A 24,685-nucleotide genomic window follows, 5' to 3' on the forward strand; every position below is an offset into this window, starting at 1 on the left:
TCTGGCAGTGTTGTATGATGGGGGCAATCGAAATTGACAAAGGTATGTTAAATACTAAATCTTACATTTTTTATGTATTTATTAAATTTCATTATTCAATCCTACATATAATTAGCAAAATAATAAATAATTTTTCTGTAATTTATTCACCCGTCAATCAAGATCATAGTGTCCGGGTAGATCTGTTTACCCTGTGCTGATTTGCGTCCGGAAATCGAACATTACAATACATGATACTGTGATTTTGGTGCTTTTGCGTGACCATAATGGGCACTCATTTTAACCTAAAGGTAATTTGAAACATTAGAACATTCATTTTTCTGCATCTAAATAACAAATACATTCGACACAGCAAGTTTCGATAAACAACTAATTTCGTTTAACTGTATCAGAGTGATAAACTGTGTGTTCACCATATTTTCAAGAACATTATTTGTTTTGACTTGGAACACAAATTTTCAGTAAATTAGACAATAATATAAAATAAAATAATATACTTTATAATTTCACTAGACTGTTGCGAATAACTTTTAAAATTAATGCTTCGGGTACCCAATAAGCCCACTAATTAATGTTGTTATAGGTACTTATAAGAACTTCACAGTAACACACATTGTGTTTTATTATTAAATCTAGTATCACACATGTCTACACAGCACTGAGCCTATTCCTTTTTTTTCATCACTTCCCACTCGTTTAAATTAACTACAATAAATCACAGCGAATAAGTAACTTTACGACTATCACGGCGGAATTATCAGCAGGACTTTCCAAAAATCGATCTGTTAATCAAATTAACCAATTCCAGATAGAGAAAACAGTCTCTTCCAGCTGGTTTGCATATTTCTCGGTGATCCAAAGGGACATCGCACTTGATCCCCACATCTGGGTCGGCTGACTCGTATGCGATAAACTTGAAAGAGGTGAAAGCCACGGGGGTGTTCTCAGTGTCGATAAAACTGAATATTTCCGGCCTCCAAAGGTCGCCCTTATTGAGCATCTCTAGGAAGCTTCGATGCAGATTCAACACAAATTCGCAGTCTAAATGATTTTTTTAAAGAATTGTTAGACAATTGATAAAATATATGTAAGATTACTTGTCTGAACTTCCAACACTTCAATGCTTCTTCGGAAGAATGGAAATGTCATATCTGCGATCGGGGAACCCTTGTGAGGTACGCTGTAGAACATTATCGCTTTAGTTTGTTGGAATAGATGTCTAATGTTCGATTGCTCTTGATCAGCATTCCAGCCTTTGAAAAGATATAGTTTATTATTGAAGTTAATGAGTGGATTAAAATGGATTACCGTTAAGGATTATTTGCTTAATGTATAGTCCTCCTTTTGAATGACCCACCCACACTATGGGTCTGCAACCTACGTCTAAGCGCAAAAGTTCCTCCATCATTTCATTGCTTCTTTCGGGGAGTGTAGTTCTAATAAATAAAATTATAAAAATAACTTTAAATTTATTTAATGTATGTTAATTTTGATTTCCGGTTAGGAAGATACCATAGATTCGTTTGAAACTTGCTTACTATGCATTTTATATTATAACCAAAAATCAATCGTTCTGTCGAGTCTCTCATATTATTCGTTAACTCAATTTTAAAAAAAGTAAGTTTCTAAGAATAGCTTGAGGCAACCACCGTTCGCAATCATTCTCAACTGTATAAATCGATATTAATTTGAAGATGGTATTTTCTTGGAAGATTAAACGACGCTCGTAAATATAAAACGTCGATTTTCATTAATTATAGAAATAACTGTCTATTCCAATTTCCAATACGGTTTACTTATCGTTTTATACAACAGGAGACTCCTGGAAATTCGGCAGCAGAATCGACATCCTTCTAAAATAAAATATCGTTTGCTATTTATATGTGGGTTATCGAGATAACACCCATGTACGACCTGTGTTTTAAAACTGCACAGTAGGTCTATAGGGACTATTGAAGAAACTAAGAATTAGCTGATTAACTTCAGCTTGAAAATGTTAAATAAATGCGTCCTCTAATTTGTTCAAATATAGAGGTATTAAAAATTATATTACCGTGCTTTCATCTTTTGCCACATGGGCCTCCATAAAACATCGGTGGTATAATTTATAGCCAGAACCCTGACATTGGGACAATCTTGAGGTAACCAGTCTTTTGGCCAGCATCCGCTGAAATTCTCCACGTTTTCGGGCTCTTCCATGTACTCCATTTCTTCCTCAATCCGCTCTCTACGATCAGGCTCGTCTTTTCCGTCTTTAGTACGGGCAATTTTCTTCGGAACCGTCGTGTAAATTCTGGTCAAGGTACGCTTTAACCTGCCTTCTTTCAGTTGCTGGTCCTGTTTAATAGGTACGTAAAAGTCATCGGTAGATCTACGCCTAACCGGAGTTAAATCTTTGAGTTTTGGGTTGTTTACTCTCCAAGTACCTTGCCTCCATGTTCTATCCAAGCCTTGAAAGATGAGCTAGAAAAATTGCTTTGTTGGAGGCAAAACTTACCTCCGTGTAATCCATGGACAAATATCACATCAGCAGCAACTTCTCCTTCCGCGGGTTCATATAGAACGCTGCAGTCGACGCATGGATCCGCGTTTACACTTTTTTCTTCTTCGAGCAAACATTGTTCGATATGAGAAGCTTCTGCGAGGGATTCAGTAATGGCCGGCTGCGACCTTGTAGCACGTTTGAGGCGTATTCTTACCACCCCTGAAGGTATGTTTAGGGGTATTCTTTGGAGGGGTGCTAGGGATCTTGAGAGGCTGTTTGCGAGGAAAGCAGCCAGGGCAGGAACAAGGTGGTTCGTAAATGTGTAAAGTACGTTTTGAAGCCACAGCTTTCTGGAAATTTTCAGTATATGAAAATTATCATTTACTTTACATTGGTGTTATGTAAGCAAGCGACATTTCTGTGAGATAAAATCTCTGAATTGAGTTGAAAGGGAAAAAATTTGAAGTGCTCACTCTAAAATCAGGATTCGTTTTTATTCAAAAAAATTGTTAGAACTTCAGAGTACTGATAAACATCAATTTCCTATCGTAAGCAATTGATAGATTGTTTCAAAATAACAATTGATATGATCCTATCTATCTTATCAGTTCTAATATAATAGCTCTGGACTGTCATCGATTTATTGATTTTTTTTGAGCTGTTAGATTGTTTTAGAATTGTTGTATTCAATTATTACTAATCCAGCTAGTCATCACTTTATCTTTGTCATTAAGTAATCGATATAATATTTTAAGTTTCAAATTTTCGTCTAAATTTGAGGTTTTGAGAGTACAACTAATATTTACTGGTAGTAGGTACTTATTTGTGTAAATAAGTTGTGACGCGAAAATATTCGAAGAAAACATGAAGTGAGTAAATAGCGAAACGTTCGAAAACAATCATCATTAATTTAGTAGGAAAGAAATCTTTATGATTATCCTATACCGTTGCTTAGCAATAGATAAGATTGAAGAGCAAATCTCAATGAAATGTAGAAGTACGGTACTATTAATCATGCTTTATAACTGCATTAAGATTCTTATAATTAATATGCAGGGCCGGCTTTAGAAAATCTGGGCCGTCGCCCAACCTCGCCTTTCCCTCCCTCGCAAGGTCGGTACTGTCAATGTGTATACATACAGGATGATTTTTTTTTAAACTATCTACCCGAAAAATCTCAAAAATTATTACAGTGTAAAACATTTTCTAAAACACCTAGATCTTTATTTTCTAGGGCCACTTTTGATCCATAAATGAATGTGTGGCTACTCCCCCTCTTATTTCCACGCATCCTAACTTAAAACAATGAAATGGAAACACCCCTCTTGTGACATATTAATGAATAAGTAAAATCTGCCTGAAAACAATTCTGGATAGATATCTGCTTTTTGAATGTATTTTTTTAGTCGCCTTTTAAAACTGCTGTGTCTTATCAAATTATTTAATTTGATTTGAATAAATAGAATTAAAAAAATTCAACATAAAGTTCTAGAAGTGAAAGTTTATTAATTATTCGTATAAATGTTCAAATTGAGCACCGTTCTTCTACAAACGATAATAGACAATAAGACAGCGCTGACACAGAGCAGCCTTAAAGGACGATGAAAAAACATATTGAAAAAGCACAAATGCATACAGAATTGTTTTCAGGGAGATTTTAGCTATCCATTGATGTGTCACAAGAGGGGGGTTCCTATTTAATTTTTTTAAGTTGCAGTGAGTAGCAGCACATTCATTACTAAGTCAAAAGGTGGCCCCTAAAAAATAAAGATTTATACATATAGTTTTGGAAATTTTTTATACTGTAATGGTTTTTGAGATTTTTTTGGATGAACAGTTTTTAAAAAATCACCCTGTGGATGTACGTTAGTCGTTCTTACCTCGATGATTCAGCAAGGTATTGCTCATCTCGTTCCGCTATAAAATTGCATTCTGAAGAGGAGAGAATGCACTGATCTCCCATAATGTCCTCCACGGTTAACGACATTTTTTATGGTCCTGAAACAGACATTGAACGTTTTGGTATCGGTGACTTTTTATTGGCACACCTTCGACAGTCGTGTTGCCTGGAAAGTTTGTTGATTTTTCATACATCTGGTTGAAATCGCTTTAAATTTCAGTCAAAGAAAGTCAGAGATTTTTTCTTGAATTTTTTTTTTTAATTTTTTGATCCGAAGAGAAAAATTTCTATTTTCCTCAGTATTTCGTAAACCAAATGGAATTTGGCAACACTGTTACCAAATCTTAGTTTAGCTAAACGAATAATAATATCAAAAAGTGAAGTGACAACCCTTTGTAATCTGAACATACACATTCATACAACACTAAAGATTAAAGGCAGATTCCTTTCACCATTTTGATAAAAATTATCTACTGAACCTTGTACTGTTTATCAACTATTTCCTTTTCACCATAATAAACACATACATACCTTTAGATAACTGGCTTTAAAAACAGATACAAAAAATATTTAACTATTGTTCGTTTCAGCTGTGGATGAATGTTAAAATTAAGGCTTTCAAATATTGAGGAAACGCGTGTCGTTAAAGTCGTAATTTGTATTTTTATCAGAATTGTTGTTCCCGGTTAAATTCGTGCCATTACAATTTAGTCTTATCGGAAGTCGAACCATGTACTTAACGTGTAATTGTAGGAATTGAATAGTGGAACATTTGCGAAACATTTAATATTTCGGACACTAATTTTGCATTGAGACATGTCCTTTTTAATTACAGACCTGGCACTTTTATTTAATGTAATTTATGGTTTGTGGTATTACATTTTTCGTAACGTAAGCACGTAAAGAAGATACCTCATTTTGCCACCTACTTATAGATTAAGTAATGAACTAATAATAATTAATGATCATGTAACCACCTAAAACATGTACTAAGAACAATTTGTGGAAAACAATCATATTATAACAAGTTTTTATTAATGTATCTAAGTATTTTTTATATGGTAAATCATTCAAGGACGGCAAGTTTAGAAAGGTAAATAATAAATAAAAAGCAGCGGAGCGGGGATCTCATATTTATGACTCAGTTAAACAAATAATAGAAGACACTGTATTTGACTCCCTGGACTTCTTTTTATCCAGCTTTTTGTTCGAAAATTCTTTAGAAACTTGACAATTTGATGCTTGATGACTCATTTAGATATACGGACTACATTAAATCAACTACATGTAATGATCATGTGCTTTAGGTTTTATTGGGTTGGGTCTTGTGCGCTGCAGCTAATAATTGTTGATGTCTTACGCAACGTAATGTGATTTCCTTAAGTTCTTATTCCAGCTTACCTCTTTTAAGGGATTTCAACAGAACAGGACTTATTTTTATCTCCGTTTTCTGTCATGAAGGCCTGGTTGGGAATGTTTCACGCGCAGACAAGCTGTTTGCAATAACAAACGTGTACACAAGTTAATTAGTCGAAAACGAGAGGAAACTGAAGGATAACTTAAGTGACCGTTTTAAACGACACCCGCTACGACTATACCGGGTCGAGAATTAATGAATAACACCTCTCTTGCCATTATTTTGTTCTGTTCTATACTTTTGTTGGGAGGAGCGGTGCGCGAGCATCTCCTATGTGGGTGCTTCTATTGAGTAATTCTACCACATTCAACATTGTGTTTTACCTACATGTTTTTTTCCTTGTCCACTGCCAAACTTTTGTTTAAATACGGACCTGACAAAGTGTTTTTCGTTCCTGGTGGGCAACTAAAAACATTAAATAAATCATGCGCGGAAAAGTGCTATTTCGCCGATTTTCTAACTTTCATCATTTTAGCGATCACGAATAGTAAACTCGTTTAAAACACTCCCTGTAAGATTCTTCAATTTCCGTCTGCAACTAATTAATAATTCCTCATACAAAAATATCACTCGCTATTTCTCTCTTTTTTTTTAAATATTTAGATTGAACGCGTCCCATGATAACTAGTTACTTTATTCTTGTAGAACATCCCATTGATGGGTAAATATATGAATATGACTTTATGATGAGGCATTTGGCGGTTTATCAAAAATGAGTTTGTTCTAGGTAGTATTTTTCAAGTGCCAACAATGTACGCTTGTTAATTTTAATCTGTATAATTATTATTTAGCAAATTAATGCTGCAGCAATTAACATTTTCCGAGATTCATCATCGTCGTTTTTTTCTCTTCAAATTTTGTTTTGGCGATTTGCCTCTATTTTGTGCGATATTTATGTGCGTTAAAGTTATGTAAGACAGAAGATGGATAGCTGAAACATGAAATAACATTCTGCATTGAAGGTTTATTATAATTTAAAGGTTAATGATTTTTAATTTAGGTAAGTTTATTTAATTTTACCAACTCTAGTAGTGGAATTATACCTTATTGTTTACCATTCCTAAACAATTTACAAAGAATAAAATCGCGTTGGATTTAAAAAACTGTGCGTTAGGGCGCTGTCATTTTTGACGTCTTTTTTGACTAGACTCGTCACCTATAAATCGTGTTTAACACCAGATATTAAACAGAGACAGATTTCTTCAGTACCATTATGTTTTATTTGACTACTCTCACCCAGATGGCGCCACGGAAAACAATAGAGAAATACTTAATATAGTGATGTGTACATAACACCACGCCAAGTTTCAGAGAATCAACGACACAAATTAGTTTGCTCATGTTGCTGCTTATAGGTGGTTATTTTTTCTTTTTTACCCGTAATTTTTCTAACGGGCGAGTGAAATACTGTTGTTCCAAATACAGTAGCGACTTAGTAATCCGAACTAATTAACATTGAAGTGATCCAAATTAACCATACGTTCGGATTAATCAGACACGTATAAAAGATATTTTCAAAAATGAGGGGAGTCCCCGAAAATGAAAAGTTCTTGTCAAGAGATTCTAGTTATGCTTCGAAATTGTTTTCCAAAAACTCACCCTTACGGAAATACAGCTTTTCAAAATTTGATAGCGAAAATGTTATTTTCTAAATAACTTTTCTTCTAGTATGATGAAATTTAATGAATTTTGGGTCATTCGTACATCATGTCAAATTTAACAACATAAGGCTTAATACTTCTTTCTACATCTTCAGAGAGGCGGAGGGAAGACTACTCTCGACTTCTTTATCTCTAAACTTTTAAAGTCTTGGGTTTTTTTAACTATTGGATAGTTTATTAAATTTCAGGTGTATCTAAGAAAAAAAAGGTACTCTTGGCTGATGTACCTACGTAAACTGAACTATTTTCCAAAAAAACGCCATTTTGTCAAAGAGTGTATTTTACAAGAGTAATGGAAATTTGCGTGTATTTTTTACTCTATCACCTAGATATCAAAATAAATATTTTTGTGTTAAAATTGTTAAAAATAAATTTATCACTTTGAATTTTTACATGGTTGTGCGTTTTATTGTAATATTTCTACTACTTTTTTCTCTTTCTGCTGGTAAATTTCAAATTTAAAAATCATTGTTTATTAAAAATGGAATACACGTTTAATGAATCCGCCGACGTGCATTTAATGCGTATGGTCTTGGCTGCTCAAAAGACTGCATCCAAAAAGGTTCCCAAATTGTAGAATTCCAGATAGAAAAACATTTGAACGCGTTGACTAACGCTCTCAAGAAATTGGTATTTTTGATGTACATCGAGGAATTGTTATTTATTGTCATGTATTATAGGAAAGTTGCTAAGGTCGTTACCAACGCCGGAATCCAAAGTACTGTTCGTAGACCGACATTGGAAGAAAATATACAAGTCGGAGTAATCTTAGAAGTATTCTCCATTTCTTTGTATTTGGTATATCGTTTTATTAACAGAGAAAAGAAAGATAGAAGAGACAGACAGACTAGTTCACTATTCCACGAACGCTCTTCTTCCGATCAATCTATTAACTGCCTTTTCTTTTCCCTGTTGTCTTAACTTTCCCAGTTCTGGTGAGTCCTTCAGAAGCATGGGAAAAGTACCTGGTAGTCCCTATTACAAAGGAACCAATAGTTTAGTGTCACCCAAATAATTAGCACACATGGCCACTTAAGCGCGTCGTGGCAATAGTGACCTCCTTCGACAGTACTTTGTCTTCAGATGACCCTGTCAGCCTGCCCTTCATCTTATTGTCTATCCTAATGCTACTTTTACAAAACTGAAAGACTAATAAATCTCCGACATACATATTAGATATTCGTACCAGACGCCGTATTTTTGCGCGAAATTCTTCTCACTTACTCCACTCTTCAATTTATTTAATATATTAGGTCGTGTAGTATGGAAATGAGTAGAATTGAATTGAAACTTTAGTCATTTTTTTTTCATATGAAATGTTTTTATTGTCAATCGAAATATGCACCACCATTATCAATACACTTTTGCCATTTAACGGGAAGTTAATTGATTTCCCTGCTGTAAAAGCCGGCAGGCCGGGAGTCGATAAACTCTTGGAAGGCAGCTTTGACAACCTCGTCGGAGTTGAATGTTTTCCCTACCAAGAAGTTATCCAAATTTTGAAAGAAGTGGTAATCAGTGGGTGCTAAGTCGGGTGAATACGGTGGATGACGAAGAGTTTCCAATTCCAACTCCTGTAGCTTGGCCAAGGTGACTTGTGCGGTGTGTGGCCGAGCGTTGTCGTGCAACAATAGCGGTGCGCTTCGATTGACTAATCTTGGCTGCTTAACCGTCAGTTGCCTCATCATTTCGGTCAGTTGCCGGCAGTAGACATCAGCCGTAATCGATTCACCAGGTTTCATGAAGCTGTGATGAATGACACCTGCGTTGGATCACCAAACGGACACCATAAGCTTCTTTTGATGCAGATTTTTTTTCGCACAATGTTTTGGTGGTTCATCTTGATCCAACCACTGCGATGAACGTCTGGTATTGTCATATAGGATCCATTTCTCATCACAAGTAACAATCCGATTCAAAAATGGATCGTTATTATACCGGCACAACAAAGAACAAGCTTCGAGACGTCGTTCTTTCTGTATGTCGCTCAACTCAAGCGGTACCCACTTGTCCAACTTTTTCATCTTACCAATTTCAGCCAAATGAGTCAATATTGTTTTTTTGGTTACACTGAATATTAACGATAATTCGCTTGCACTTTGACGTGGATTCGCTTCCAGCACGGCTTTCAGATAATCGTTATCCACTTGAGTTTCAGGTCGTCCACGTGGTTCATTTGTTAGGTCAAAATTGCCAAAACGAAATTTCATGAACCAACGAGATACTGTTTGCTGTGAAGTGACTTCAGTACCAAACACATCATTAATATTGCGAGCCGCCTGAGCTGTTGTGGTTCCACGGTGGAACTCATATTTCATTAACACACGAATTTCACTATTTTGCATGGCTGCACAAAAATTTTTATAAAAATAAAAGTTTTCAATAATTTTTAACACTTTAAACTCTGATCGAAAGAGGAAGAATGTGCCTTTTCCACATAAAAAAGTCAAGTTCAAATATAGATTTAGAGTGAAGTTATTCGCAGTTGAATGTGGCATTTCGAGAATCTACTCATTTCATAGTACACGACCTAATAGCAGCTTCTATACTTAAAATAATGTGTTTATGTTTGTCCATAATAATAATATGTATGTTAATAAAAGCAGCCAATGATCATCTAGGAAACGAATACGACCGACACTAAAAAACCTCAAATTATGAAGCAGTGTAAAGTGCCGGGTTGGAAAAACTATACGCGAGTCAAAAATATAACACTTTATTAACTTCTCGATGATACAAGAGCAGAAGCGAGGCGTAAAGACCCTTTTATGTAAGTGTCTGTGAAGATGAGTCGTGAAGGTTTCTGCTGGACTTGAGCTTGACTGCTTGACTGACTTTTTGTTGTGTAGACGTACCCTATTTATATACATGATATCTACATGGACTTTGCTAAAGTACATTAATAAGGGTAGTTTGAACCTTAAACAGTACTGAGACTTTGAGTCTCAGGTAATTACAATTTGATGGGTTAGTTATATGGGACAAGGGAATTGTGTTTCTACGTAAACATACATACATTCTAATTAGGTTCTAATATTGTCCTTAGGTTTCCATGAGAAAGTAATATAAGTAACAATGTAAGAGGTTAATACATATAATATAATAATACATATGCGTTGATTTGGCTTATTTCGGCCAAAATGATTATTGTATGCGTAACCTGGGATGCTTTACAGCAGGAAGCAAGCTTCTTGCATGTCTTGACAAGTTCAATACAAAATATTTACGTTTAAAGAGAAACTACAGATTATCGAAATACCTCAATCCGAACTATAAAGTAGATAATGCAAGTATTTGGTCTGTCCGGTTTACAACATCCGAATTAGCAATCCCAATTAATGAGTCGCTCCTGTATATCATAGTCCTGAGAGTTAATTTTAGAAAGAAGTAATTAACTTGGCTACTCCTGGAACGATAGTAATTACGTTTCTATTTTCGAACCCAAATAACTTTGAAACCGGAGTAACTGAATTTTTTTATATCGAAACTTTTATAGTTTTTACCACAAATTAGTCTTTGATAAACCAGTGGCGCACATGGCAATTTTACATAAAAAATTAAATAAAATTTGAGGTGTTCTGATTTCAACGAGATTTGCTTCAGCAGTAAGTGGACCACTTCGATTGTTTGGCCCCAAAATTTTCATGTTATTGTATGGTCCATGATATTTTTTGGATCCAAAAGTCGATTTTGTCCGCTTTGAGTTTTGACCGCGGCATATCAAAGGTGTATGGTACGCCCACTGCGAGACCTAATCTTGCTGAAATCGAAGCACTTAATTTTCACTAATTATTTTTAGAGCAAAATTGTGATGGATGTCACTGATTCTGCAAAAATCAAATTTTGAGGTAAAGGTCATATTATAAATTAAATCCCTACTTCGTATGACTGTAAGTGTACAACTAAAGGAAATATAGTTAGTCAAAGTAAAACTCATACACCTTAATATTTATCATTTAATACAAATAATTTAAAAATCCTAACCGTAACAACTGAAAACTGTTTGATTGCATAACCTAAATTAGAAATATTCTCAAATATAACAAATATATCCTATTAATTATTAATTAACAATTTAATAGCTTAAATTATTCACATAATCAAAATGAAACTCATACATACATAAAAAACATGGATAACAAATATAAAAAGGAACTTAATAAGCAGTAGACACGCCTAAATTTTTTAACACGTCTTTTAGCCTATTAGGCATTGACGAATTTTTTTTCAATTTTCACAAAAATATTCTCCCATTCTATTTGAAGGGCTTGCTGCAGTTGTTTTTTTATTAGAATTATTACGTTTCCTAATTACCTTTTTTAAGTAAGCTCAAAAGAGTGCCCCCCATTAAGATAGGGTATTTTGCACAACTAATTGGTATTAGGGGGTTATAACTTATGTACTTATATGCCCATTCAGTTAGGTTTTCAATTTAGATCAAAGGACATTTTGACTATCTTAATGGGGGGTACTCTTTTCAATTACATTTAAGTCCGGACTTTATAGAGGAATGTCTATCACTTTTGGGCAGTTGTAAAGTAATCACGATGGAACTTTGTGGGCTTTATGCTTTGGATTATTATCTTGATAAAATATAAATATATTTTCCGAACCAAACGAAACGGCACTTTGTTTAAAATTTTGTTTTAAAACGTTTAAATACATGTCTTGATTCATAATTCCCTTGATGAAGTGCAATTTTTCCGGACCTGCTACAGACATACACAGAACCACCACCATGTTTAACAGTGGCGCGTAAATTTTTTTCTTTAAGCGATTTAATGGGTTTTCGCCATATCCAATGTCGTCCATCCGAACCAAATACAATGGTACAAAAAGGTCTTCGTACGAATGCATTTTTTGAAAAAACTAAAGGAAAAACATATGAAAAACAATTTTTTTCAATTTTATGTTCACATAAATAATATATATAAATATAATAAATATATATGTATATAAATAATATATGTATACATATAAGGCAAAAAATGAATTGAATTTAACAAGAAATTAAAAACTAGTATGTTGTGGCGTTTCCCTTTGATTTAATAATTGCTTTTAGCCTCTGATTCATTAAATTTACTAGATTTTTGGCAACTGATGGCGTTATTTTATTTCATTCTTCTTGTAAGATACATTTCAGTTCTTGTTTATTTTTTATTGAATGTTTCCTTATTTTTCGATCCAATTCTTCCCATAAGTATTCGATCGGATTAAGATCGGGCGACTGAGGAGGATGATTTAATACACTTTTTACATTATAAAGTTAGAACATATTTCTTGGTGAAATATGCTGAACGTTTCTGGTCGTTACCATGCATAAATGTAAATGATCGTCCCAAATCTAACTTATCTGCATTAACCAATAAATTGTTTTGTAGAACATCTAAATAGACTTAAGTATTCATGAAGGTGTCCACAAAGACCAAATTTCTCACGCTAGCGCTAGACATGCAGTCCCAAACTATAACACTTGTACTTCCATATTTAACAATACCATAAACATTTTCATTTTTAAATTCTTTATTTGGTTTTCGCCATACTTTCTGTCTTCTGTCCGATCCAAAAAGGTTGAATTTGCTTTTGTCGCTAAAAAGTACTTGATCCTAAAACTCTTGTTTTTTGTTTAGATTTCTTTAGTATATTTTAATCTATTTCCTTAATGAATTTTTGAAATACAGTATAACTTCTTTAATCCGAAACTCCAGTGATCCGAGAATGAGATGCCGAAATCATAATCCGAACAGTCAAGTAATTCCTACATGTAAATATGGAAATCCTCTAACTTAGTGTTTCTGCGATTCTGTGCCGTTTACCTTTTAGTTTTATTTAGACTATTGATCGTTACGGGCTGACTTCACTTTTATTCTACAATTTTCAATATGTCTTCTAAAAGAAAACACACCACATTGTCTCTACAAAAAAAATTGAGATTATAAAGAACTTAGACTCAGGCTGTACAATAACCTTTTTATTGAAAAAATACAAGGTGGGAAAATCAACAATTTTTGATATAAAAAAAAGAAAAACAGTATTCTCTCTTATGCCACTTCATCGTCCAGTTCTTCAGTGAATAAGCGAAAAACGTTGAAAGTAAGTGCTTATCCTGAAGTTGACAAAGCAGTTTACACTTGGTTTCTGCAGGCAAGATCTATAGGTAAAGAGATTACAAATTATTAATGTGCATTTTTAATTCTATAAGAAACTTTTAAAATGATTGTAAATGTGCCAATATCAGGGAATATTTTGCGCGAAAACGCATAATTTTTTTATGGCTATTCTTACAACGAAGATAATTTCAAAGCCAGGATCAGATGGCTCGAAAAATTTAAGAATAGATACGGAATAAGGCAACTCGCAATTACGGGAAAGAAATTATCAAGTGATGAAGTTGCTGTTGCACCTTTTGAAAATTTGCTTAAAAAAAATTCAGAAAATGCAGTTGTCTTTTGACCAAATTTATAACGCGGATGAAAGTGGACTTTTTTGGAAATTGCTTTCCCAAAAAACGCTTGTTCACCAAACTGAGACCTCTGTTCCAGGCTGAAAAATGAGAATGGTGCGAATTACATTTATGCTGTGCTCTAATGTTCTGGAACGCATAAACTGAAGTTATTGGTTTTGGGAAAGTCTAAGAATCCAGGAGCCTTTAGAAGTGAATCGTTGCCAGTGATATATCAAGGGTAGAAAAAAATTTGGGTTACCAAGGACATTTTTAAAAACTTGTTCTATATATGTTTTGTTCCTGAAGTATACAAAAAAAATGCAACAGTTAAATTTAGACTTTAAGGCAATTTTAGTCGTAGATAACGCTCCAGGACACCCCGAAGATATATGCTCAGATGATGAGAAAATTATTTTATTCTTTTTGCCTCCAAACGTAACCCCTTTAGTGCAACCTATGGATCAAAATGTAATTCTAGCGATCAAGTTGCACTACAGAAAGGGCTTTGTTAAAATGTATTGTTGCTTGTGAGAATGCTGACATAGTTACAGAACTAAAAAAATAAATAATCTTAAGGATGTTATGTTTGAATTGAGCAAAGCATGGGAAAACGTAAGGCCAGAACTGATTAGAAATTCGTGGACAAAACTTTTAGGTCAAGTGAACGATGACTGGGATGAAGATGGTGATCTTCCTTCCACCAGCTCAATGGAAGAATAAAAATGAAGTTAGGAAGCATAGATAAAGAAATCGAAAAAATTAATGTCATCATAAATCAAATTGTATCTGAAAATGTAGCAAGGCAAGAAATTGTTTAATGGGCTACTGGACAAAAAGAATCATGTGATTATAACAATATGGAAATTTTGAGGCATGTTAAATCTGAAAATTCTCAAACTTCAGATGAAGAAGTAGACAATACGAAAGAGATATTACAGAGTGTAAAACAAGTAGACGCAGTTAAATGTGTTGAAACGTGTTCAAAAAGGGCTCAGGAAAAATGATGAATCTAAAAATCACATTAATTATTATGCGAGATGAAGAAATGAGCTGAAAAGACAGAAAAAGCAAGCATTAAACAAAGCAAAATTACACAATTTTTTCACCTTCGTTTTAAAATTTGTTAATTTTTTTTAGACAATTTGTTTTTTTTTAATTTTGTTCTCCAAATAAAGCCAATTGAAGTTTGAAAATAATTAGATAAATACAGTCTTTTCGATAATTCGGATAGCCACGTGCAATCATTAGTTCGGATTAAAGAAGTTCTACCGTATAAGGCTTCTTAGGAATTGTTCTGGCATTATAATTATTTTTTCTTAACACTGTTCGGACCGCCTCAGCATTACATTCTAAATTCAAATTTGCCTTAAAACTTTCAACGATTTTCACTGCAGATATTTTTGGATTCTTTCTCACTTATTGCAGAATGTGGCGTTCATGTCTCTCTTTAAGGATCTTCAGACGATCTATTCGTTTATTGGTTTTAACATCACTATATTTTCCATAATGTTCAGTAACGCATTGAACCGTGGACCTAGATTTTCCAACAATTTTTGCCATTTGACTCATTAAACTGTTTTCAGCATATAATTTCACAATCAACTTTCGGAGATCTATTTATGATTCACAATTTTCAAAATTCATCTTAATGTATTAAAAGATTCTGATATTGAAATTAAGAAAATGCACAATAGATCACAATTTGAAAAAAAATTTAAAAAAGTTGTTTATGATATCAATCGCAGAAATTTCCACATTCATACGGAGACTTTTTTGAGATAAAATTTGTATTAATTTCATAAAAACAGAAATATTATTTCTTGTTAATTGGATTTAAATTTTTTCAGAGGTAAAATGTAATTATAATTAAATAATAATATGGTTTATATGAAAACAGATCTTGATTATATCGTTTTTCACGATTTTTCCTTTATATCTATCAAAAATATCATTGTACGAAGACTTTTTTGTACCGTTGTATGTTGAACTCGTCTATGAAAATAACGTTCTTCCAATAATTAAAATAATTTCCTTCATAATTTTCTGTAAAAGCGATACGTTTGGTTTTATTGCTTTACGCTTTGCTAATCCATGATTTTCTACAACCTACTTTTCCATGAAAATTATGTTTTTTTAATAAATTTCTAACCGTTTGAGGGTTTACTTTATTTTTTTAATATTTTTCAATTTCGTCAGTACATTTTGGAGCTGAAACTTTCGGATCTTCCTTAATTTTCCGTAAAATCCAGTATTCATCATACGAATTAAACTTTTTTTTTGGCTTTCCCTTCTTTGTTTAATACTCTGTTTTCTTTTTTAAACCGATTAATGATGCTTTGAACTGTAACAAAACTTCTATTGACAATTGATGCTATTTATCTATAAGACTTTCTTTTTTGAAAACGGTGGATCACTTTTACGTTCACTAATACTTATTTGGCCATGTCGATGCCTCATTAAAAAAAAACTATGGGCAATATATAAAAATAAAAACGAAAAAATGTTCTTAATTTTTCTTTGTTGAATAACAGAGTATGTACCTTCAGTTAATACTGCAATGAAAGAATTATATCACATGTGTATGAGTTTCTTTTTGACCTCGATTTTGACAAAAATTCCATTTATCGCCGAATTTTTGGCTACAAAAAAGTGTTTTCTCAGAAATTATAGGAAGTTTTTATAGTTGTCGTTGTTTATTATAAATTTTCATAAGCGATTCCCCGGAAAACTCGCTATATTATTGAAAAAATGTAAAGATAGATAAAAATATATAAGTGTACGAGTTTCACTTTAGCTGATTGTAGTTGGTGTCACTTATCCTGATAGTATTCTGTGATGAAATGTAGAAAAAATGATTATGTTGTGGTGTTCTGCAATTAACTCCTAAATAAAAATTTTACGTACTAAGGTTTATTTTATTTCTTTAATTGTCCTTTTATTAAGTATTGAAGCGTTGCGCATTGTCGTTCGCAAGCAAAGATGACCTAATAAATTTAAGCTTTCTTGGTTCAAATGAGAATTACTTAATAAGAAAATTTCTATTAGGATTCCACTGTGAAAGTTACGGCTATATTTTATTAATATTTGGTTCTTTAAGTTTTTCAGAAAACCAAATCATAAAATAATATAAGGGATTTTCTGGAACATTTAATTCAAATTCCAGATAATAAAATATAAATATAAGAGAAGTTATTAATGTTATGGTGAAAGAAATTTATTGTAGTTTCTAGCGGAAAGATAGACTATAAACGAGAGTTAACGCTTGTAGTAAAATTTGTGCAAAGAGTTCAGGTGAAACCTGAAAGAGAATATGAGTGACACACGTTAAATGTCCCGGTTTTCTAAGGCCACTCAGAATGTTGTAACTAATATGTAATTAAATTACATATGGGGCACATTCAGACTAGATCCGTCAAAACTAAAAAACTAAATGGAATGTATCAATATAAAAAAACAGAAAAGTATTTTGATAACAGAACAGTAATAAATACCGAAATTTTGAGTGAAAATTTGTTTCACAACGTTATGATACATAAAACGCATACAGAGTTGTCACATTCATGTAATCATGTGTTTTCTCAGTCAGCATGTGAAAACTTCTAAGCCTGTTTCTGTCAAAAGATTTAAAACAAAGACATTATAACTTTAAATACGCTTTTAATAACAGAACTTTTAAAGCACTTTAACAAAATATAAAACCTTTCTCCTGCTACCTTCAATAAATATCCTTACCAGAATAGTCTACTTATGCTCTTAGTGACACGTTATTAAACGAAGAAATTTAGAAAAATTACCGGAAAATTCCATCAAGAAAAAATCCTGTAAATTTGTGGGCAATGCAATACTTAACTGTATATTGCACTTCACTATATAGTTTTAATATACAACTGGTGGTCAAAAAGAGACAGAGAAACAGAAATGTTTCCATATTTATACAATCAGTGCTTCAACGTTAAGGCAATATTTATTATTACCAATATATGCATTAATCCCCTAAAGCTATGTTCAAGATAATTACCCAGCCATGGAAATCATTCAACTTCAATTCCATGTTTTTTGAGTAACGCCATAAGTTCTCCATTTTGAGCCTCTAAAGCATAGTTTTTAGATCTTAACTGATCTACTGCATTAGCCAATTTCTTATTTTCTTTTATGTAGCTCCCAAGCCGTGTTTCAGTTGCTTGTAATTCAATAATATATTCAAAGGCTTTTGAAAGAATGCCACCTTTAGAATGACCATCATATTGACCATTTCCTTTTACATCAGTTGGACTTTCTGGCAGTATTTTAGATAATTTTGCTATCCAATTGTTAATTTTATCTCTTCGTCGCCTCTCTACTTCATTGTGTGTAGCTCTCCTTTTGTCATCTCTCTAAAATTATATTGTAGCAGTTTTTATCTGCTTCCATTGACATTCCATTGCACGCTTCACTCACCTTTTTCACCTGAAGAACCACAGAATGGTCCGGTGTAATCTTTGGGGCTATTGGCCGTTGATACACATTAGGCCAATCTCCACTATCAGCATTTCCAATTACATATATGGGTCCATTGAGATTTGCCCCTGCAACCATTTGGGTGCCAGTGCTTGTGGGTGAAAAGCTTGAGCCAGTGGGCAAAAAATCAGAACTATCTGCACTATCGTGAACTTGTAGTACTCTATATGTAATCATGGGTCCTAGAAGTAGAAGTTCCCAAGTTGATCTTGGTCAATATATGCATGTAAAAGATATATGGCTCCAATAGTAATTACTCAGTTATAGTGTATGATTTTTTAACAGCTTACGGCAAGGTTACACTGAGAATTTCACCAGTACCTCAAACCATAATCTACTATCCGTTCAACGGTCATCATTGTAACAACAAAATGCAGTTAAAAAGTTAAAATATTTTTCTCATTACTTCCATTAGAGTCGCACTTACCATCGGGTGATTTGGGGGATTCTATATCTGGAGTCTCAAGCAAAGTTTGGGGAGCAAGGTGTTCAACTGCAGGCTGGTCGTCATCACTATCAATGGAACTATTTTTCATATTACTTATAACAAATTTCTCCTCTATTTCATCTTTGTTACTGAAACCGCCAAAATGTTTATATTTACTTCATTATCCCATTTAGAAGGATTTATCAAACAATAAATAGCACCGTTTGTTGTGACCTTGCCAAAGGCGTTATATAATAAAGGCAAACTTGGAAATGTTCCGTGTCCAAGTGCTTTACCATAATTTACCTTTCATCCAAGGGGTCGAGTAAATCCATTTGTGTCTTGAAATATTAAATATTTTCAATATTTTTTGAATTTTAGAGCGATTTTGGTCACGAGAACAAAACTTTGGTCATGTGATGGAGGAAAGAAGGTTTTCTACACTTACTTTGACATTTCTCACTTGTCAATATATATGGCGTTTTCATTTGTACTATGACAAATTGTGACATGTCATGGTGCGCTCTATGCTTAAGAAGTTGACTACAGGATTTGATTGTGTTTCTTATTTTATTATTGGGATTTTGAAATATCGAAAACCAATACATCAAAACTATTGATATGTTGGATGAATGTACACGATATATCAATGTATTAAAAATATTTATGCATGCAAAAGACAAATCAGAGTATAGCCAAATGTTGTTCAAAGAATTATAGGCCAGATTCTATATTCAAAAATATAAAAGAAAGTCCTGTAAACATGTAAAGTGTTAAATTTTTTTTGCATTACCAACCATCGGAACTGATGCAAATTGCTACTGGCTACACTACACTAAGGATGTAACTCTAACTTCATAGTTGAAAACTCCTATTAAAATTCTTTACAATTAGTGACATTTGTTGCGTCCTCCCCCACCTCTACCATTACGCCACTCGTCATAACAAATAACATGAAATATAATATTTATATTATTGATAATTTTAATGTGTAACAGGATTGTAATTACTTTTTTATGTTATTGTCATCTTATTGTTGATATCCTTTTATACAATGGTAGTGTGTTCCACTGATCATGGAGGTCAAGCCGATGTGGTGTTTGTAATTGAAGCCACTGCAGTTAATGGGGCATATCTTGCCGAAATCAAGGCAAATTACATTATTCCTTCTTTAGAGTGAGATTTCAAAGATATCAGTAATAACAGTAGCTTAAAACACACCTCGTTTTAGACATTTTAATCAAGGAAATATAGCAAAAATTGATGACAATGCCTTGGTTGCCGAAACAGCTATTTCATTTTATGGCATTGTAACATATCAAGCAGCAGATTGTTTACCAAACCTCACAGCTGATACATTTGGCCCATTTTATGGCCCAGGGAAGGTTTTAAATGCAATTGATAAGTTAGAGTAAGTGCTTACGTGGATTAGAGGACATAATAACATAATGATCCTATTTTTTAGACTCATAGGTGGAAAAGGAGAGTCACATGCAAATATTGCTGAAGGTCTTGCCACTGCTATGTGTTGCTTTGATGAATTGCAGTTTAAAAGAGATCCTAATGTTGTTGCACAAAAACATTGCATTTTAGTATGCAACTCTCCACCATATTTAATTCCAGTGTTTGAATGTCAATCTTTTGCTGGAAAAAATGCCGAACAATTAGCAGTAATTCTTCAAGAAGTAAGTTTTTTGAGACAAAATGCTTTTAAATTGAATTTTATTTTTTAATTTAGAGAAATATAAATTTATCCATTATTTCACCACGGAAAATACCTCAGCTTTACAAACTTTTTGAAAAAGCAGGAGGAGATTTGTCATCTCAGACTAAAAATTATGCCAAAGATCCTAGACACTTGGTCCTTTTAAAGGGATTTTCGTGAGTGATCTTTAGTGAACTTTCAGTGAGAAAAATTAATAATTTTAAAACTTGTCTCAGTTTGAAGGAACGAGCAGTTACTCCCCCTCCTGGTAGTGTACCCAGTCAAATAGTCTCTTCAATGACAATTACATCAATGCCCAGCCCACTGCCTGGAAATGACAGTCCAATTCACACTACTTCAATGGGTACTCCACAGAATTCCAGCTTGATGGGTGGCACCTCTCCGACAGTAGTTCAAAGCTCACCATATATTTCTCCCAACCATCCATCACCAGGTAAATGACCTATTTTCGATTTTGTTTTGACATTATGCTGCCAGCTAAATCTTTTTTTATTTTTATTTCTATGTAATAAACGTTCTTATAGTAAAGTTTGATTTAGACTGAATTCTCAGTAGGTAGAATGATGACTGGTAATCAAATGGGTATGGGTATGACTGGAATGCCTGCCCCACCTGGCTATCCAGGTAAGTGGATTTTTATATTTTTAATTTGTGAAAAACAAACAATATTTTTGGGACTGTGCAATATTCTCTTTAGTTGAAATTATTTAATGTTATTTTTCGTATTTTATAAGGAGCAAGACCTGGTTGGCAGATGCCTCCTCCAACTCAGCAACCCAGGGGCTATATTCAACAAGTAAATCAAGGTAGTCAAGGAAACAGTACCACCGTAGTGGGAAGCGCCTTAATTGCCCAATTGAATCAGCCGCCTTCGATGGCGGCTGGCAATGTTGGCGTCAATCAGTTTGGTCAATGTAAGAGTCATCTGCAACTGATTATTATTTCAATGAAGAATTCTTCCTAAAATAATTGCTATCCGTCTATTTTGCTTAATATCAATTTGCTAAAAATGAAAAAATTCTATCGTTATTAAAAGTGAATATTCTGTAGTAAATGCCAGTTCACCAATGAACAAGATAATGAATCCTCAAACGAACATTCAAACCTCGATGGCACAAAACCCGTCAATTCAAACCTCGATGCCTCAAGTGTCCCAGAATACTCAAGTAGTAACGTCGCAAGCGCAGGTAAATTTTTCAAACTGCTGTAATAAAATGTGACTTTAAAAGACAAAGAAAATGACGATTCTGTGGTTTACCAGATTGGATTTTTTTTAAAACAATAAAATGGATCCACATTTTAGCCCGAAACAAGAATTCGGTACATTCAGCACATTTAGTGCATCGTTTCTATTTCCCACCATTTCTTGTATAACATTTCTAGTAATTTTTTGAAAGGTGTCCACAGCAATAATTTGCCGAATACTCAGCTCGTTTGTCTAGGTAAAAATATGCAAATGTGGATCTATCTGTAGTGTTATATTTGCAGGGAGCACAGCAACCAACTCAACAAATGGGTGGCAGAGAAAGGCACACGATTTGGCATGGCGTGCTCGAATGGATTGAAAAACCGAAAAACCCCACGGACCAGCAGAAAATCATCAAACAAGTTCCGTGTACTGTGTCGTCCAACTCGAAAGATGGTGAACCAGAAATGTATGTTTGATTTTTTAAAAATTTTCTATTATTGAAGAATTAAATTATAGAAAGGCGGACAGTTGGCCACCGAAATTAATAATGCAGCTAATGCCCAAACAATTGATAGGTAACATTGGAGGGTCGTACCTCAAGAATTCGAAATCTGTTCTTTTCCACCCGACGCAATGTGACGAACTGGAATCGCTCACTAGAGTTATGAATTCTGGCTTCGTAAGTTTATTATTACAAGGTATATATGGAACATATCGATTCTGTTCTTCAGGCCGGTTGCGTACATTTTACCAGCATTCCGAACCACACGGCTTGTGAGATCAAAGTCCTCATATTACTGTACACAGCAGACAAAAAAGCATATTTGGGTTTTATACCTAACGATCAAGTGGCTTTTGTTGATCGATTGCGTAAAGTAATACAGCAACAAAAATCTACGCAAATACGACCGGTAAATATCCCAGTTTAGAACGTAGATTGCAGTTTTATCCTCTGGATTTTCTTAGGGTGGTAATGGACAACCCATCAACCCTCAAGTGGGACAGCTATCTATGGGGACCGGCAATCCATCCATGGGGGGCAACAACCCTGTTTCTTCACAAAGCGCTCAGCAACAAGGTCTTATGATATCGCAGACAAACACTCATGCCATGGGCGGAGGGCAGATTACGCAAAACTTGACAGCTCAAGGTTTTTCTTTACATAAATTCGATTGATAACTAAACTGCTAACAAAAATTAATGAAACAGCATTTTTTCTGTCATTTTTGAGACCTGGTTTATGTTACATGTATACGTTGCATACGACCTTTAAAAAATGATTGAAAAACATGCTGTTTCGACTATTTTTGTAAACAGTTTAATTTATGATGAAATAGGGCAATCAGGACAGGCGTTAGGCCCTGGAGGTAACATGGGTCAGCCCGGGTCTGGTATGGGGCAACCCGGTCAGCCAGGACAAGCTTTAAATCAACCTACTTCTGGAATGGTCCAATCCGGGCCCTCAATGGGACAGGGCGGGAGCTCTATGGGACAAATGCCTGCCAATATCGGTCAACAGAATAATCCGAATATGGGAGGAATGATGGGACAAAATGTTGGACAGACAGGTAGAAACGAATCGCTTGCATAATATTTGTTTGACTTAAAATGTATCTTATTAGGCCCAAATCAGCAAAGTATGCAACAAGGAATGATAGGTCAGCAGGGCCAGAGGGGACCTTTCGAAAACCAGTTGCAAGTGGAGCGTCAACAGAACCTGGAGAAAATAAACAAATTAAAACAAACGCTGGAAGCGGCGCAACAGCAGGAGCAGCAATACAAAACCCAACTGGAGCGGATAAGTCACATGAAAACTTCACATTTGCAAGAGGCGTTACAAGCGGCCCAACACACCGAGATGCAATATAAATTGATGGAAGTTAGTTTTAAAACTTGTTTAACATTTTCCGTAAACTGAAAAATTAACACGCTTCTTTAATGTATATAAAATCGATCATCAAGAATCTTGAACAATTTCTGCAATTGGCGGAATAATATCGAAAAATTAATTCGTATATTAATGGTTCATTAGTCTTAACTCTATTACGCATTCAATTTGCTCACAATTTCCTTAATTAATTCACCTATTCATTAAATAATTATTTCAGAATGTTCCACATTAATATATCTTGGTAATTTGTAGCAGCGTATGGCAGCCCAAAGCAATCCTCAAATGCAGCAAACGAATGCCCCTCAACAGAGAATGATAAGACCTGTAATGACTAACAATCCTGGGTTGAGGCATCTTTTGCAACAAGTAAGACTAACAGGGTATCATTCACGAAATTGCTATCCGATTCATTTTCCCAGCAACCGCAATATAGACAACAATTAATTAACATGCAGCAAATGGGCAACAGCGGTAGAGGCCAAATGGGGCAACAGCAAATGGCCAATCCGCAGGGCGGACAGCCAAATCAATTCGATGACGTGTCCAATTTTGATTTTAACATGATGTAGACGATACGAATTTTATGCGTGAATTACAATTTTGTTATTTTATTTTTATAATAAATGTAATACTTTTTAAGATTAGAATTTTTAGCGTTTACACAAAAGTAGGTGCAACGAATATGAAGTAAGTAATAAAATCACAAAATGGATATTTGTAAGCAAATTGATCATTTTTATATTAAATTATTGTACCGATGCGGACATTCTGTCAACTGAAGATAGAATTGGAATACTTTAGCGGAGGGAAGATGGTGGGATGCCTAGATTTTCTTTTTTTTCTGTTGAAAAGAAAATGCTGGCGTTTTCTTTGTTTCGGAATGGCATTAGTAGCGTATCACATATAAAATTTTCAGCTAATTTTTTGCCATATATGGTGCCACACGGTTTTTCGCAAAACTCAAAAAATAACAACTTTTCTCTAATTTAATTTACTCTTACCGTTTTAAAGATAGCGATAATGTATAAGGAACTTTTACTTCAATAA

General features: G+C 34.0%; 4 protein-coding genes across 6 annotated transcripts in view; 1 reads left to right on the top strand and 3 right to left on the bottom strand.

The window, feature by feature from the left end:
• LOC136410344 (adenosine 5'-monophosphoramidase HINT1-like) overlaps positions 1-8,274 on the bottom strand; it is a 55,056-nt gene extending 46,782 nt beyond the window's left edge. The window contains exon 1 of the mRNA XM_066392467.1: positions 8,269-8,274. The gene's annotated coding sequence lies outside the window, so the exon portion shown is untranslated. The remainder of the gene's footprint in view (positions 1-8,268) is intronic.
• Positions 62-6,044, bottom strand: LOC136410322 (protein SERAC1). The gene is made up of 7 exons (XM_066392431.1): positions 5,787-6,044; positions 4,366-4,483; positions 2,498-2,835; positions 2,054-2,450; positions 1,309-1,436; positions 1,098-1,253; positions 62-1,041 (listed from the first exon to the last, which is right to left on the bottom strand). Exons 2-7 carry the CDS (start codon positions 4,470-4,472, stop codon positions 758-760), a joined length of 1,410 nt encoding a protein of 469 aa, XP_066248528.1. The 5' UTR covers positions 4,473-4,483; positions 5,787-6,044; the 3' UTR covers positions 62-757.
• Positions 8,275-17,545: 9,271 nt separating the features above from the next.
• On the bottom strand, positions 17,546-19,293 carry Usf. Its single transcript, XM_066392600.1, has 4 exons — positions 19,139-19,293; positions 18,833-18,981; positions 18,346-18,587; positions 17,546-18,281 (listed from the first exon to the last, which is right to left on the bottom strand). Exons 1-4 carry the CDS (start codon positions 19,165-19,167, stop codon positions 17,940-17,942), a joined length of 762 nt encoding a protein of 253 aa, XP_066248697.1. The 5' UTR covers positions 19,168-19,293; the 3' UTR covers positions 17,546-17,939.
• Positions 19,294-19,778: 485 nt separating this feature from the next.
• Positions 19,779-24,262, top strand: LOC136410517 (mediator of RNA polymerase II transcription subunit 25-like). Of its 3 annotated transcripts, none has more exons than XM_066392710.1 (16): positions 19,779-20,008; positions 20,064-20,243; positions 20,298-20,517; positions 20,571-20,713; positions 20,774-20,991; positions 21,111-21,182; positions 21,293-21,472; positions 21,609-21,745; positions 22,047-22,213; positions 22,264-22,426; positions 22,479-22,658; positions 22,714-22,897; positions 23,085-23,315; positions 23,370-23,626; positions 23,894-24,004; positions 24,058-24,262. In XM_066392710.1, exons 1-16 carry the CDS (start codon positions 19,887-19,889, stop codon positions 24,205-24,207), a joined length of 2,715 nt encoding a protein of 904 aa, XP_066248807.1. In that variant the 5' UTR covers positions 19,779-19,886; the 3' UTR covers positions 24,208-24,262. The 3 variants fall into 3 exon arrangements, with proteins under 3 accessions (XP_066248807.1, XP_066248805.1, XP_066248806.1); XM_066392708.1 differs by having other exon boundaries at positions 23,891-24,004; positions 24,058-24,261; XM_066392709.1 differs by having other exon boundaries at positions 21,114-21,182; positions 23,891-24,004; positions 24,058-24,261.
• Positions 24,263-24,685: the final 423 nt, after the last annotated feature.

Source organism: Euwallacea similis, chromosome 8 (genome assembly GCF_039881205.1).
Source record: "Euwallacea similis isolate ESF13 chromosome 8, ESF131.1, whole genome shotgun sequence".
NCBI lineage: Eukaryota > Metazoa > Arthropoda > Insecta > Coleoptera > Curculionidae > Euwallacea > Euwallacea similis.

Bases quoted from the DNA above. Each gene is read 5' to 3' on its own strand.
- Usf (XM_066392600.1), bottom strand. From the start codon at position 19,167: ATGGATTTACTCGACCCCTTGGATGAAAG. The intron at 18,588-18,832 runs GTAAGTGCGACT...TTCTACTTCTAG, and splicing joins ATCCCCCAAATCACCCGATG to GACCCATGATTACATATAGA. The intron at 18,282-18,345 runs GTGAGTGAAGCG...ATATAATTTTAG, and splicing joins TGGTTCTTCAGGTGAAAAAG to AGAGATGACAAAAGGAGAGC.
- LOC136410322 (XM_066392431.1), bottom strand. From the start codon at position 4,472: ATGTCGTTAACCGTGGAGGACATTATGGGAGATCAGTGCATTCTCTCC. The intron at 2,451-2,497 runs GTAAGTTTTGCC...TCATCTTTCAAG, and splicing joins TGTCCATGGATTACACGGAG to GCTTGGATAGAACATGGAGG. The intron at 1,254-1,308 runs GTAATCCATTTT...ATCTTTTCAAAG, and splicing joins TAAGCAAATAATCCTTAACG to GCTGGAATGCTGATCAAGAG.
- LOC136410517 (XM_066392708.1), top strand. From the start codon at position 19,887: ATGGTAGTGTGTTCCACTGATCATGGAGGTCAAGCCGATGTGGTGTTT. The intron at 21,746-22,046 runs GTAAATTTTTCA...TTATATTTGCAG, and splicing joins TAGTAACGTCGCAAGCGCAG to GGAGCACAGCAACCAACTCA. The intron at 23,316-23,369 runs GTAGAAACGAAT...GTATCTTATTAG, and splicing joins ACAAAATGTTGGACAGACAG to GCCCAAATCAGCAAAGTATG.